Source organism: Aplidium turbinatum, chromosome 15, assembly GCF_918807975.1.
Source record: "Aplidium turbinatum chromosome 15, kaAplTurb1.1, whole genome shotgun sequence".
NCBI lineage: Eukaryota > Metazoa > Chordata > Ascidiacea > Aplousobranchia > Polyclinidae > Aplidium > Aplidium turbinatum.
The window spans coordinates 14019070-14033927 of NC_137486.1; the positions used below are offsets into that span (position 1 = coordinate 14019070).

At 38.7% G+C, this 14858-nt stretch overlaps 1 protein-coding gene across 3 annotated transcripts in view; it reads left to right on the forward strand.

Moving 5' to 3' along the window:
- Positions 1-7562, forward strand: part of LOC145784211 (girdin-like) — a 34134-nt gene extending 26572 nt beyond the window's left edge. Inside the window, exons 32-37 of one of the 3 annotated variants that reach the window (XM_082595989.1) lie at positions 1050-1142; positions 2600-2704; positions 3003-3089; positions 3409-3539; positions 4127-4540; positions 5445-7562. In XM_082595989.1, the coding sequence (XP_082452115.1) occupies positions 1050-1142; positions 2600-2704; positions 3003-3089; positions 3409-3539; positions 4127-4540; positions 5445-6179 (1565 nt within the window). In that variant the 3' untranslated portion in view covers positions 6180-7562. The remainder of the gene's footprint in view (positions 1-1049; positions 1143-2599; positions 2705-3002; positions 3090-3408; positions 3540-4126; positions 4541-5444) is intronic. The other 2 variants (XM_082595991.1, XM_082595990.1) reach the window with 2 other exon arrangements.
- The last annotated feature ends 7296 nt before the right edge of the window (positions 7563-14858 follow it).

The following is a 14858-nucleotide window of genomic DNA, read 5'->3' on the forward strand; positions in this document are numbered from 1 at the left end:
AGTTGTATGTATTGTACGTATTCTTATGTCGCATTCTCAACTTTGTTGTCTAATTTGTTGCTATCAGTGGATCCCGTTGAATGGCTCACTGTTATTGTTGTTATGATTTGCCACCTTCTTAAGACTTGGAAAAAAATGAATATTGAAATGGAGTCGTAGATGTCATGCAAGTGCGTCACGCGGCATGCGGATTGCGTCATGTTCACTTGTTCCGAAATTTAAATTGTCCATGTCTATTGTCAGATTGCTTGTCTTTGGTTCCGAAATTTACTAGCCAATTTATTCAGTAGACTGGTGTACCCCAGACAGCAAATCAGTCCTTTTTTACATTAATTCAACGTCTGCAGACGTTCGATCAATGTGAAAAACAACTGATTTCCTCTCTGGAGTGGAGTCTCAGTTAGCAAAAGTCGCCGTTTTTACATCGTTTTAACGCTTAGCGACGTTTATACGATATAACAAGTACAACTTTTGCTGGCTGGGAAATGGACTGAGAGCAGCTTGAGTTGTTTGTAAGAAATGCAACTCTTTGTCTAGTCTTTGCGTTTTTTCTTTTCTTGAAGATCGATAAAGATGTTGCGTTTTATCCGTGCTTTTAATTTGAGAAGAAAAAAATGACAAGAACCAGCTCTGTCCCACCTTCTTATCACCGCTGGGTTCCGTTCATTGATCGTTCCGTTCATTGATCGATTCAACTACTTAAATTCAATTGTTTGTGGCCGGATGCCACTTGATAGCTGAAAGGTCTGAGGCTTTGGCTTGTGAACTGGATCGGAAAAATTTTCATTTTGAATCAACGTATTGTCACGTTTGCGTCATATCGTCTCTCAAAAACGTCATATCGTCTCTAAAATACGTCAAATTACACGATATATTAGGAGTGCCCCGGCTAATATTGTTGTTTAATGTCGTTGCCGAATTGCCAAAGGTGTTTTGTTGTCTCAGTTGCCACAGCTTTACAAATGATGTAACAGACGTTTTTTCAACCCTAGCAGACGTTAATAAAACGTAAAGTAATGTGACATTAACCACTTCATGCATCGATGTAGCGTCGTCGAAAAGTGGAAGAGTTCATCGTAACTTGAGTTTGTTTAACCAACTCCGACGTATCTATCACACACCAAAGAAAGGACAATACAGATGTAAGATGTGCAAGCACCACCTCTAACTTTCTTGCTGAGCTTGTCTGGTGTACTGTTAGCACTCAATTCCCCATTCTTGGTCAACAAATCGGTATTTTTACGTTGAATCAACGTAAAACTGATTAGAGTTTGCTGGCCAGGAGTTGCTGGATTCGTTATTGAAACCAGACTACTCCTTAAATCGAGCACAAAAAACGCATGCAGCCAAACACCTGTTCACTCTTGACAGCCGCATGCGTTTCATCCTACCACAACCTCGAAAGCGTCGAAAGGTGACACAAAGAAAATCTTGTATGATGCTGCACACTTTTGGTTACACTTGCAATAAACCTTTAAAATCTTAACCTAACATTTGAACCTGAGCGATACTTTTTGCTGCATGTAGAGATCGGTTTGCAACTCGCTTGGTGGCACGTCTGCAATAATCGTCACTTCAATACCAAGCACACAATCCTGGTGTACCAGGGTTGAAAATCTCTTTTTCCACGAGAGAAATGTTGATATGTGCATTGTGCAACCCAGCCAGCAAATCAGTTTTCTTTTCATCGATTCCACGTTTGAAGACGTTGGTTTATTGTTAGAGTATATGGCTTGTTTGACCACAGCTTGAAGCCACCTCCTTTTAAAAGGCAAACTCTCGTCTGTGGGCAAACTATAAAGAAATTGCGACGTTGCAAAATTTTCTTTTGAAGGTGAATGCAATTCCTTAGAGAAGTATGAAGAAGCCTGCGTTTGGGCTATCACGCACCCAGTAAATCAATCACTGTTTACATTGATTCAACGTCAGCAGACGCGATTGATTTGCTGGCTGTGGAGATAAGTGGACTAAGTTATCAAATTTGAAATGGTCCACTGCGAATACGATTTATCTTTCTGTTGACAATTTGTCTTTCAGCACGTGCATGCCATTGCTTGAGAACGTTTGCAACAAAAATGAATTTTCTTTTTCTTTAAGTTGCATGCTTCAAGCTATTCCAGCTAGCAAAAGCTGTCTTTTTTACATTGTGTTAATACCTGCAAACGTTAAATCAATATAAAAAGGACTGTTTTTGTTAACTGGGGTTTAGCTTGACATTTCTCTATGTCTTTCCAGGTTGCATTGCATCATTCTTATTGATTGACTATTACCATTGTCTCTTTGAAATCAATATTGGTGATTTCACCAAAAACTAATTAGTTTTCTGAGGTTACTTGTTGGCGTTTCGACTTGCCAAAACACGCTGAAACTTTTAGGAGTTTGGCGTCTCCATTTAAATTCAATAATGAACTACATTAATAGTCTGAAATGAACTAAGAAGAATAAGTTTTTTTTTTTAATATCTAACTTTGCTATCAGAAATAACGTTTTAATTTTTACTGCTTATTTAAACAAAGTATGTGACTATTTAGGCTTGTGAAAAAACGTTAGAACATCAAGAAAATGTTAGCAACGGTTGAAATAACGTATTGTTCTCCAGTTGATAAGGAGCAGAAGCGGCGGTCAAAGTTGGGGGGTATGGCTTATTCGACCACCGCAATAAATCAGCTCTCTGTAAATCACCCGCACTCTTCCCCGTCAAAAGGTAGTGTATTTTTTCACACCAACCAGCTAATCAGTTCTTTTTCATGTTGACTCAACATCTGAAAACGCTGAATCAATGAAAAAAAGGACTGTTTGTTTTTGTCTACCGTACACTTAAATTTAAACGCTCTTCTGCTGACGACATGGTTTTCTGTGAATGATTACGTCCAAATCGTAGTTCCTGTTTTCAAATCATAATCTTGCTGCTTCAATTATGCTTTAAACTGCTATGTCATGACAAAACAACAGGCAATAATTTTGCCTTGAATTGACATTTATAAAAGTCTGCAACATCTTAGGAGTTGCTTCAAGAGATCGCGATGACTCGTTTTCCCGGTTACGAAAAACTTTCGGGGCGTCAGTTGGTGACATAACAGCCGCTCAAGGTGAGTCTTCCAGCAGATATCAAAAAATTCTGTTCGTTAAGGGCGCTGTATGACTAGCAGTAATTTTCTTAATTTAAGTGCTTCTTTAGTATTTATGTTAAAGAAGGGGCCGCATTTCTTGGTATCAAAGGCTTGTTGAAATTGCAGTTTACTGGACAAGCGGTTTAGCCATTGCTTGTTTCACAACCTTGGTAAAATATTACAGCGTAAAGTGTAAACAACTCACTTGTATTGGTGTACTCGTACTACAATTGTATGTTAACGGGGTGATGAGTGTTTACCAACATCGTCATTGTTGTCGTAATTCTTTCCTTTGTAGTTGCAGATAACAATAGCATTGATCGGCCCTCTTCTGATTTGTCGCAAACCGATAGCGCCGACGTTTCGTTGAACAAAGAGAAGATTCCTCACCATCAATTCCTTGGTGAAGCTGGTAAAAAGAAAGAAGAGGTAATAAGCATAACTTGTGTCGGTTGTTATCGGCGCCGATAACAACGACGTTTGTATCGGTACCGATGCAATCAGGCCTGCTTGCTAGGAGTTGTATTCAATGTACTAGAAACAGAACCAAATACAATCGCAAAAGACTTCAAATAGGCTACATGCTGTACGTACGACCTATAGTTTATAGTTTATTTCAATCCATAGCGGTATAATGTGCATGTGGTCATGTGCTATTTTTTTTTTACTTTTCAACAGCACGTTTTTCAGCATTTACTTTTGTTTTATTTTTGCCATACTTTTGCATGTCTCCCACTTTTTTTTGGGCTATACATATTTTGCAACGTCGACCATTTGCCTTGCTGTCTTATGGACGGGCTGCAACTTGTTTCTCTGAATCGTTCACGCAGTTATACTTGTAGAGCATCTTGTGTTACCTGCAGTGGACCACGAATGAATTGACTTCATATGTTCTGTGTTTGTCTTTCATACATTAGTATTCGTGATTCAGAAGTTAGTTCATCGTGATGTTATTTGGTATTCTGCCTATATGCTGTCCGCAGTAGTTGTTTATCAGAAACACTTTGTAATTAAAGCTCAGTGCAACATCGCGCGGTGATTCTCCTACCGAGAGACCGGTTCCCGCCAAGCGATCGAAAAGTCCCCCAAAGAAGCAACCGCTTCACACAAACACGTGGGCGACATCGTCTTTCCGTCGTACACCCCCTCAATGGCCAGACGATCACTGCGACAAAAAGCCAGTCACCCCCTCGATATATCGTTGCCCCCCTGCACTTGATCTCTCTTTGCTGACTGATGGCAATGAAGCCAATGATAAAGATTCTGCTCGGAGCCCAGGAAAGAGCCCGACCAGCGTCGCTCTAATCAAAGTAACAGAGAAGGAAAACGACAAAGGTCTAACTGAGCAAGAACGACAGAATCTGAAACGCGACACCGTTGTGTACGTGGTCCGATCCCAAAGCGACGCAGCTGCTCACAAAGCGGACAAGGTTTCAAACTGGAAATTCGTTGTTGTGACGTAGATGATCGGTCTTGAAATTTTGATGCGTGTTCTAACATACCTCGTAGACATCGTAACCAAGCTGAGAGTAAATTGTAAACAAGAATAGATACTTCAAAAATATGCAATATGACTTCACAATATAGAAGATACTAAAAAAGATATAAGGATATTTCCGGTTTGTGGCTTTTTGTTATTGTTGTTATAAACATCAGACTAACAGAGTTTAAGTTGAGCGAAGTTGATAGACACTGACCATCGTTCAGTAGTTGTGTTGTTTGTGAAATAATCACTGAACCAATTCAACAGTTACTAATTGGACTAATCTTTAAACTTAGTGAAACTTGCTCTCAATACCTTACTAAGACTTGATTCAAAAATCCAAAGAATTCTTTTTCAAACCTCACTTCTGTTCGGCAACTAAGTGCTGATGAGACTCTACTGCACATACATCGGCTCAACAGTACAACATGTTCCTGCAACGCTGTATCTGATCTTTTTCTGGGGATTTGAAGTGTGTGTGGTACTACAGTAGATTTAACTGACAGAAAATTTGTGACTAGATGCCAAAAACAACTTAAAAACAACTAAATTTAGTAGTTTACACTGGACCTAGTTTTGTTCAGTGAGGTATGCCTTCTTTAAAGGGTAGTTTGAATAACGTTTGTACTCTGCTGTCTTACTTAATTTTGAAATAAAGATTGATCTATTTTTCTAAAGTGTTAAAACTTTTGTTAATTCACTTAGATCGAAAGTCAGGACTGTTTCGTTATTTGCGAAAAGGTTTTATTTCACATGCAAAGAGATAAAATGTTTGTCATCGCTGATGACCAAAACTAACGTATTTCATTCTTTGGTAGCTTCACTGAATAAAGTAAATGTTGTCATTACAGCTTTCCTCCGGTCGATTAGAAAGAAGTGAAACCAATGTGATAATGCGATCGCATCAGCACCAACATCCCCGACCTACAAGCATGCACGCTGGCCCCTTGAAACCGACCAGTAGCGTGTCTCCTGTCGTCCACACTGCGTCGGGACAGTCGGCTTCGTCGGCGGTTCAAAGGCTCAGTAGCTTGGTGGGGAGCCCTCGCGGTTCCGGAAACGAAAGCGGAAAAGCGACTCCTTCTCGTGGTTTGAGTGCAATGAATGCGGAAAACGGAAATTTGAGATCAAAGTCAACGAGCGGACTTATGAATCGTCGCTCCGCATCCGATGCCCCTCCTCCTGCGCCGAGCGGTTACTCTTTCAGCCAAAGACCAGGATCTCGGTTCACCTCTGACAGCCATTTGCTTTCCCGAGAGATGACATCCACTCCTTTGTCATCTCGTGGTGTAGATGTGGCAACGGTTAGTCCGATAGTATCCTCATCAACAAACATGATCAGAAAAGATGTCCCACCTCCAGAGGTCCTACCATCTGCTCCTAGCCCCATACGGCGAGATGTTCCTCCTGATCCTTCATCCTATAATTCTCTTCTTCGAAGACCACGAAACTCTTCTAATCCGGATAGATCCGCTATGTCCTCGGAAGGGAATTCTTTCCAGAAAAGACCCCCGACTCCGAAGATGGATTCTGAAGGAGAGAAAACAGACAAGAGCAGTCAATGGTTTGAATACGGTTGCATATAGAATCGATGCTTTCACGCATGACTTCATATCGTTATTGTGTCTATTATTGTGAAGCTGCGTATTGTTGTGCGTTGCACTGAACAATTAAATGCCAAATGCTGGTTTTACAGAGACAGTTAATAAAACAAAGAATGACTTGCCGCAAAAGACAAAACATTCTGCAGTTTTTTCAAATTGAAAAATGACCTAAAAAACGAAAAAGAAACGTTTAATTAAAAGGCTTTGACTTCAATTGATATGATTAAAGCAAGTTTTAACTCAGCTGGCAAAAGTTCCTCTCTTCTACTGGCTGTGAAATTGAGTAGCGTATTATTTTCCTTACTGAAGTTAAACATACTTGAAAACAACGGTCTTTTTAATCATAATGTATGCGCTGAGCCCAGTATTCAAAAAAACAGTTTTCTCAACTTGAAATCTCTTACCGCGTAAACTGAGACTGATGCGGAGTCTCGGTGCAAGTTTGGGAAAGTTTTCTGCTGGTAACTTGAACATTTCTGTCGATCAAGCCTTCAAATAGCACTCCGCACGTATTTATAGTCAAACTGCAATGCACTGTTGTCAAGTTTATGTCGATGCGTACTCTTATGTCTATCCCCAGACAGCACATGTTATTTTTACATTGATTCAACGTCTGCAGACGTTGAATCGATGTAAAAAATAACTGATGTGCTGTCTGGGATCGGAGCTTCCACGGTGAGAAGCTTTTCTTGTGGTTCTTGCTTAAACCAGGAAGTCCAAAAGTGGTCCTCCGGAATGTGCCTCTGTAAAAAAATCTTTTAAAAGTTACTGTGTACTAAATTATTATTCATCGCTTTTTTCTACTTGACATTTTTATGCCTTAGTGATCATGTTTTGTTTTAAGTGTTTTAAATTCAAAAGGTTGTCTGCTAAAAACTTCTTTGTTATTATGTTGCTTTTACGTCAAGAGGCATTGGAGTAACATAAATACAAGTCTGCGTTCTGCGTCTCTATGAAATGTTTTAGTTTTTAATGATGCGAGTAGATTGATTTTATAGAAATGTATTTTGTACATAGACTTTGAATACTATCGATATTTTTATATGAAAATGGAACAAAATATTATCTCGGCATCAAACGCTTTGTTCGTTAAACAATCCCCGGTTATAGGAACTTGCTTTTTTACATCGTTTTTACGTTGCCATACAAAAAAGCAACCTTTGTTCGCCAGGTCAGCAAAGATCGAAATAGTGTTATTGCACTTGGCAAATTCAGTTTTACGTTGATTTCGCATTGCTTTATGTTGAATTAGCGTAAGTTTTTGTTGATCGGTTTTGTTCATTGGCGCCTGACATCACTGTGTTTGTATGGGGGCTGATTGGCCTATCTATTAGCGTAGTTGACATTAAAGATTACAAAATGGTGGTTATGATGTAACAATACATTCTCAGAAATGTGTAGTTTTTAGCCTGCAGATCAGCTAAACAAAGTTGCCTTTTTACATTGTTTCAACGTGTAGCGACGTTTCAGGTTTGCTGACTCGGTTGTGGCTGACGCAGAACTAGGTCGAGTCTTAGGAACCACTAGATTAGCAGGGGATAAGATATTTCGAAACTGATTGCTTAAGCTATCCCCATGTTGTGTATTAGAGGTTCTCGTGGTGTATGCGTCCGACTCACGTTCTTAGGCGAGTTAGTGTCATTCAGTCTTGTCTGGAATACAGAACCAAGTGAAAGAGAATTTTTTAATGGATTCCAGCAAGTTGGTTATACAAATAGGTATATTAAAATTATCAAACCGATTTGCAGTGCTGTTTTAAAAGAACGCCTCGTGTAAACGCTGCTTTTTAAGTTTTCAGTCGTGTGTGTAACAAATGTAGTAGGCTCGGCCGTGTGGTTCAGATCAACGTAAACTTTTTTGACTGGTAAGCTGCGCATTTGAAAAGATCAACGGTTGACGTATTTGTAATCTGTAGGTCGCTGCAGCAGAGGGAGTGTTTTGACGGGTAGACACTTCAAAAGTGCGACAACATTCTCTATAACTTAAACCAGCTGACTGCAGTCCTTGTGACCTTTCTAGCACTCAGACAGAGAATTGATTCTTGGTTTGAACTTTGTTTGGTGAATAAACAAAAAAGTAGTGGCAGCAATGAGCATCGAACCCGCGTCATCAAAATGGCTACCTCCCAAACTTTAAAGGCATACTAAATGAAATTTTCAAACGGGAATTAAGCATAAAAATGTGTAAACTGAACACTCAAGAGTACATTTCATAAAAAATTAATGAAAAAAATTGTTTTCAATGGCGCTGGCAAGGCGCAAAGTTCAGTGTTTCATTTATTTTTTGCAAAATGACTAAGAAGTGGAAAAACTGCTCGAGAATACGTCACCAGCGACTAGCAGCAGCTGTAGCGATATCAAAAGTCTTTTCGCGCGTTGATTGGAAAGTTCAGAGGTGTTGCGTTCCAAGAATTTTCACATTGATTCAAGGCCTGGACACGTTGAATCCATGTAAAAAATGCTGATTACTCCACGCCTTTTGAATTGCCTAGCTGAAATCGTTTCACATGCCTTTGTGGAATTTGCCTTCAAAAACTTGTTTTTTTACATTGATTGAAGGCCTGAATACGTTAAATCTATGTAAAAGAGGCTGACTTACTGTTTGAAGAACAAGATCTGCCATTTGAAACTCACGCAGTGAAAAGTCTTGCCCGATCAGCTGATTGCTAGTCGCTGGTGACGTAGACTGTATAATCGCACGCTTCGCTGCTGAAGCCCATTCCAGTTTTGAAACCTCAGACAAAAGCACGCGCGAAATGGTGATCAGACCGCAATGGGGCCAAATTTTTTTCAAAATCGTTTTATAGTAGCATGTTAAACACAAAGAACGTGGAAAATCGCCAAGTCGGGTTTTTCCTTTAGTATAACTTTAACAACATAACCATTACAACAATCTGAGGATACCAAATCGTTCGCTTAATTTACATTATAAAAGTTTTAGGAAGAACCTCTGTGGGAAGAGCGCACACAATATCACGCGGTTGCTGCAGCAACAGATTATAAATAGGCTACGCAAACGGTCGAGAGTGCGATGAATGTCATGTTTGGCGTCATTCAGGGGTAATGTTGATAATCTTGCAAAGGCTGCATGTGTTATAGCACTGTAGACAGTACCAGACCACCGTGTGGAAAGTAGACAGCTTTGCTCGTCAGGTGATTGCTACTAAACAAGAATTTATTGCATGCTCGTTAGTTTATAACCTCTTTCCGTATAACCAACAAGCACACATTACAGCCTACTTGACAATGTTATAAAAAAAAAAACATTTTTGTCAATGTAGCCGTGGCTGAAATACAGGCGTAGCCTATGTGGAGGTCCCTAATGATGACTGGCGTTGCCTGCGCGAACGAGACTGCAATGATTAAATTCCATTATAAACAACAAAAGATTTACATGACCCGTTATAAAACGCGACACGATTGTGTTACTACGTTGCATAATTCAGCATTCACATTCAAAACGTTCGATTTACTGCTTTATCTATTTTGCCTGTTTAATGGTACAAATGTACGATGGCCTATGTTAAATTTGGTTGTAAGTTATTGCTTGTCTTGGTATGCTTGTGGTTTCACAAAGAGAACTCGATCTCCTTAAAGTAACCTACACTAGGCACTGTAATTCAGCATTCCTTTGATGGAAATAAATTACTCAACTCAGTTAGAAAAAAATGGTCCTTTTCACATTGATTCAACGCCTGTGGATATTAAATAATAATTGAATCACCGAAAAAATACAGGCTGCAAGCTTGAAAGAATTACTAAACAGTCTCTTCATTCAAGAAAACTTGGCTGGACTAAGCAAGCATTAAGAAAAAGTCCAAGTTTGTTTTCAGCACCATCAACGAATCTTTCAATTTAGCAGTTTACCTTTAAAGCATGAATTGCAGACAAGGCAAGCTGCGAAAATGTGTTGCTTGTAACAGGCCAGGGACGTATAGCCACGCGAGGGCCTGGGGGTGATCGCCTCTCCAAAACTTTATGCTACCCCCCTCCAAAAAACACTATTACAACGTTTTAAAACCACAATAATTTATGTTGGATGACGTTTGCACCCTCCAACAGTTTCTTTTGCCCTACAAAATTTTCTTTCTAGCTTCGTTCCTGCCACAGGCTGCTGGCTTAATTACGATGTGTCGTTGTACGGTACGTGGATGTAATTTTATAACTTAATTGAATCCGTTTCCGCGTGGTTGGACTACTATGACCTGCGGGCTGCTAGTACAACAGCTGGCCTGCTTCACTGCTTCAGTCAGTGTTGCAGCTCGTTTTGCGATGCTAGCTGGATGCTTGGCAATAGGGTCCTATTTGTAACAGTTTGTAGAGCGTTTTCAGAAGATAAATTTTACATTTTCTCATCTATCCCTGCATGAGAAAGTATTAGGCCTGTTTGTGGTCTGGGAGAAGCAATGAAAGACAAGTAAATCTTTCCGTTCGGTGGTACCTCCGAGACTGGATAGAATAATTCATAGGCAACAATATTTTGACGATCAGCGGTAACTTCATTTTAAATTTCGGTACCCAAGCCCTTCGTCAGTGGTTCAAAAGCTCATCTATACAAGTAGGCTATGCAAAACTGCCAGATTCAAGGTTCCTAAAACGCTTGCCCTTTTATTAGTCCAACGTTAAAGTTTCTCATTCCCAATTAGCCTAATCAAATGCAATTTTCAGAAAATTTTAATCAAACTGTTAGCAACAGTTCGAAAATGTAACAAATTTACAGAAGATTTAGGTGACCATAATTTAAGTTACTGTAGTAGCCACTTGTGTAGATTTAAAGCAAAGATTCAGCACAATGAAAACGATGCGCCATTTTCATCGATTGGAAAAGTCGATAAAACTGTGATGTTAAAAAGGAATTGCCTTTTTAAGACTTGATGAAGAGATTCAATTGATTTTTCTAGTTGTGAAAGTAAAGCTGACTAAGAAAACAATTAGCCTAGTTTGAACTTTTCATTGAGGGTTGGTAATCTTTTGCTAAACCATAACAAGCGACTTTCTTGGCTTTGATTTTGTTAATGCCAAGAAGAGTGATGTTGCCTACGTTAATGTAAGTAACATGACGATTTACAGCATGTAGATATGACTAGGGCAACCAATTTTTTGACCTAAAAACTTGAAATTTTGACTTTATAATTTACAAATTTTGTCCTAATTTTGACGAATAACTTTATGCGTTTGCAACCCAAATGCAAAATACAAAGCATATTAGAAATCAAACCGTTAGGTAAGGATATCTTCTTTTTCTAATAAAATAAAAGAAAAATGTGGAAGACTCAACGACACCACAGCTAACGAACATGTAATGAAAGTCACTCGAAAAACTGCAAAAGATAAATATGGAGTGTCTTTAAATATCTCGAAATTACTGAGAGGGTTCTGCAGTATTATACTTCTAGCTAAAGACAAATTTGAGAACATCAGGAAGCTAAAACTCAATACTATATGTATAATAGTTTGAGCATTTACCTAACTAAGAACAAAGACCACGTTACCTGCCTTCAACGCCTAGCCTACTTAATACTCAATCGTCAGTAGTGGGCAAAACAAGATTATTACTTCAGAAATTGCAACAAATTTATTATTACGTCAGAAATTGCAACAAAAAATCAGTATCTGTGTAGCTTTAATAAATATCAATAGAGAGAAGAAAAACTGCGTTAAAAGAAAATTTTGACCTAACCATAAAATTTGACTTTTTTTTACTTAATAACTTTGAAACCTCTCTTCGTGTCAGCCTGAAATTTAGTTTATGGACGTTTTATAAACTTTGAACAAGGCAAAAAAATTTTGACTTCATTGACTTTTGGTTGCCCTAGATGACATAAATTGTAGGAGAATCGGATTGTTTTTCTATTCGCCAAACCGGTTTCAAAAACAAGACTTATGTAGGAAATATACCAAGAAAAAGCAAAACAAACTACGTTTTTGTTATGCTTTATTTGCCCCACCAGAATGTTTTTGGAAACCAAACCAACAAAGTCTTTTTTCAGTTGTGTTCATTTATTCCTACAGAAGGCTTGGCTGACAGAAATTGATATGAGAAAACGGAAATTGTGGTCGCAATTATTTATAAACTTCGTTCAACTTTACCTTCCATTAGTTTTCTTTGATTCTTGAAATTTGTCTGGGGCGTTAAAATTAAGTTGTCGATAAAATGATTTTTTCATAAAAGCTAATGCCTTTTTAATTGGGTTTTTATTTATTCATGAGATCAAATGGTGGGAGTAAAATAAAAAGCGTTAGAAAGGTTAGGCTTGCCGGGCCTAACGTAGGTTATAATTGACTTTTGCTTATATCTTTAAATTAAATTTTAAAGCAGAACTGTTGAAGTAGAAATATTTCGAATTATTTCGTTTTTGCGTCGAGGCAAATTTCTTCGCGTTGTTTCAAATGAAAGCAGTTTCAATTCAACAAAACACGCGTCAAAGTTTCGCCACAGAAATATTTGGAACTTATTCGTTTCAGTGAAAACTTGTTTTGCTTTGGCTTAAGTTCATTTTGAATAGAATTTTTGCACAGAATTCTGCTTTAACCCACAGAAACTGATGTTAAAACAGATGTTTATTAAAATCGGAGTAATTTCGACGCTCTGATTTAGCCTATCAAGTGAACAGCAGGCTACCTCACCCCCGCTAGCGTCTAGTAGCCTACGGCGTGTGACACAAGATGAAGAAGTGCGTAGTAAATATGCTTCAATGGGGCGGAGGTCGCAATATAATGAGTTTCTAAATCGAAGTGAGTTCGAGAAGTATCAAATTTGCAAATAAATTCAGGATTTGATGCAAATGAAAAAAAAGAAAAGAAATGAAGACGGGTAAATTTCACAAATGAGTTCACAAATTTTACATCTAAAAGTTGATGGTTTCAAGCATCTGTCTTATTTTGATTACTTCTAGAATTAGACTGATTGCGCTTGTGGAGCGATAGTCAAGGTTTAGTGCAGTGACAAAGTTGTATGGCAGGCTTTAGGCTTTCAAGGAAAAATACTAAAACAGATGACGTATTGCTTAATTCATTTTCCGTGTCACTACAACATCATTAAGGACAGATTTTCCAACGAAAGAAAGTCTTTCGGTAGTGAGCACTTGAGCAGTAGTTGCAACGTAATAGCAATCGAGCTCAGCATGTCCGTCGCATTAGGTCTAAGCAACATGTCACTGCTCGGAGGTGGTTAGGTAAAGTGAAGTGGGAGTAAACACCTAAAATCATTTTCCAGTTGTCTTTAAATTTGTGGCGTTAAACCTGAAGGCCACGAGCTTAAAAGTATTCTGGGGTCCGTGGATGTATTGATTTTAGAAAAAAAAATAGTGCAATGTAAGCACTAAAGTTAAATTTCGGGAGCTCATAGGCTTGAAGTTTCTTCGAAAAGTGCCTGTGATAAGAACAAGGCTAAGAACCACTGCTTTAGCATGGAGCAGAGATGTAAATCGGCCCTACCTACGGTATGTTTTAGTCAGTAAACGTAATATACCAGAAAGGTTGTATTTGTAAGAGAATAAAATTTTCAAAAGGAAGTCAAACCAATAAATAATTTTCTTAAATTTTGCGGTTTTGAAACCTTAATTTAAGTCATTTTTTTCAATCTGACTCTATTTTTTAAAATTTATTCTCGAATCCAATCCGAAGCAGCTGGCCAGACTTTTGTCGTTCACTAAACAGCAGGCTAGTTAAGAAAGGCCATGTACTTTGAAAGGTACAAACATGATCAAACATCAATCCAATAATGTAAGGAGTACAGTGTGCTGCAGCCTGCAAGCCTATAACCAAACTAATGGTTTTATGTTTGTTAGGCCTATATTTTTTTTTCTAGATTTTCTGGAAAATACCACAATTAGAAAAATTAAGGCAGAGTCGTCTTTAAAATCATTGTGAATGATAAACGGTGCCATGCTCAAAAGGACATCTCTTCCTCGTAGTGATGGTGGTGAATGCGTCATGGAAGACAGCATCAAACTGTGCGATCAACATGAAGAAGATCGGTTTGATAAATTCAAGCAATCAAGTAAGAAGTGGAAGAGAGGTAGCAACAAACTTTGCAGTTCTTTTCGGAGCAGCATCAAATCATCAACTTCCGAGAGCTCTGATAAGGAGAACACTTGTGTCCGATTGAAGCCCAGCGACGATCAGTTCAGTTGTGTCTGCATCAATGAGTCATTCGTAAAATCTCCAGAAGAGACATCACTTCCACAATTGAATGTTGAAGTCGTCTGTTCGACTCAACCCAAACAAAATGGCAACAACGATGATTTAACAACCTCACCAAGTGAGGTAAGTTTATAATATGTTAATACAGAAAGAGACTGCTCATCAGGCATTGATTATAAAATGACTTGTGTTCTTCTGGTAACTGTAGGCTACTAGGCTACCGCCTGATGCTAAGAATGATATCCAGCTTTTGTTTCTGAATTTCGTCAGTCAGCACTACTGACCAGGGCCGATGAGAGAATATTTTTGGCCCGATACCAATGAGATTCTCGGGCCCCAAACTAAGACACGGGGTGGTTTCTCAAGTTTCCAGGCCCCCTGGAAAGGTTTCGGGCCTCTATAACCATCTCGGACCCCGGTCGAAAAGTACCCCTGGACCCCCCTGTCAACGGTACTGCAACTGACTTTATCAAAGGGGCTGAATAGTTTTATTTGACGTTTCGCTTGGGATCAATAT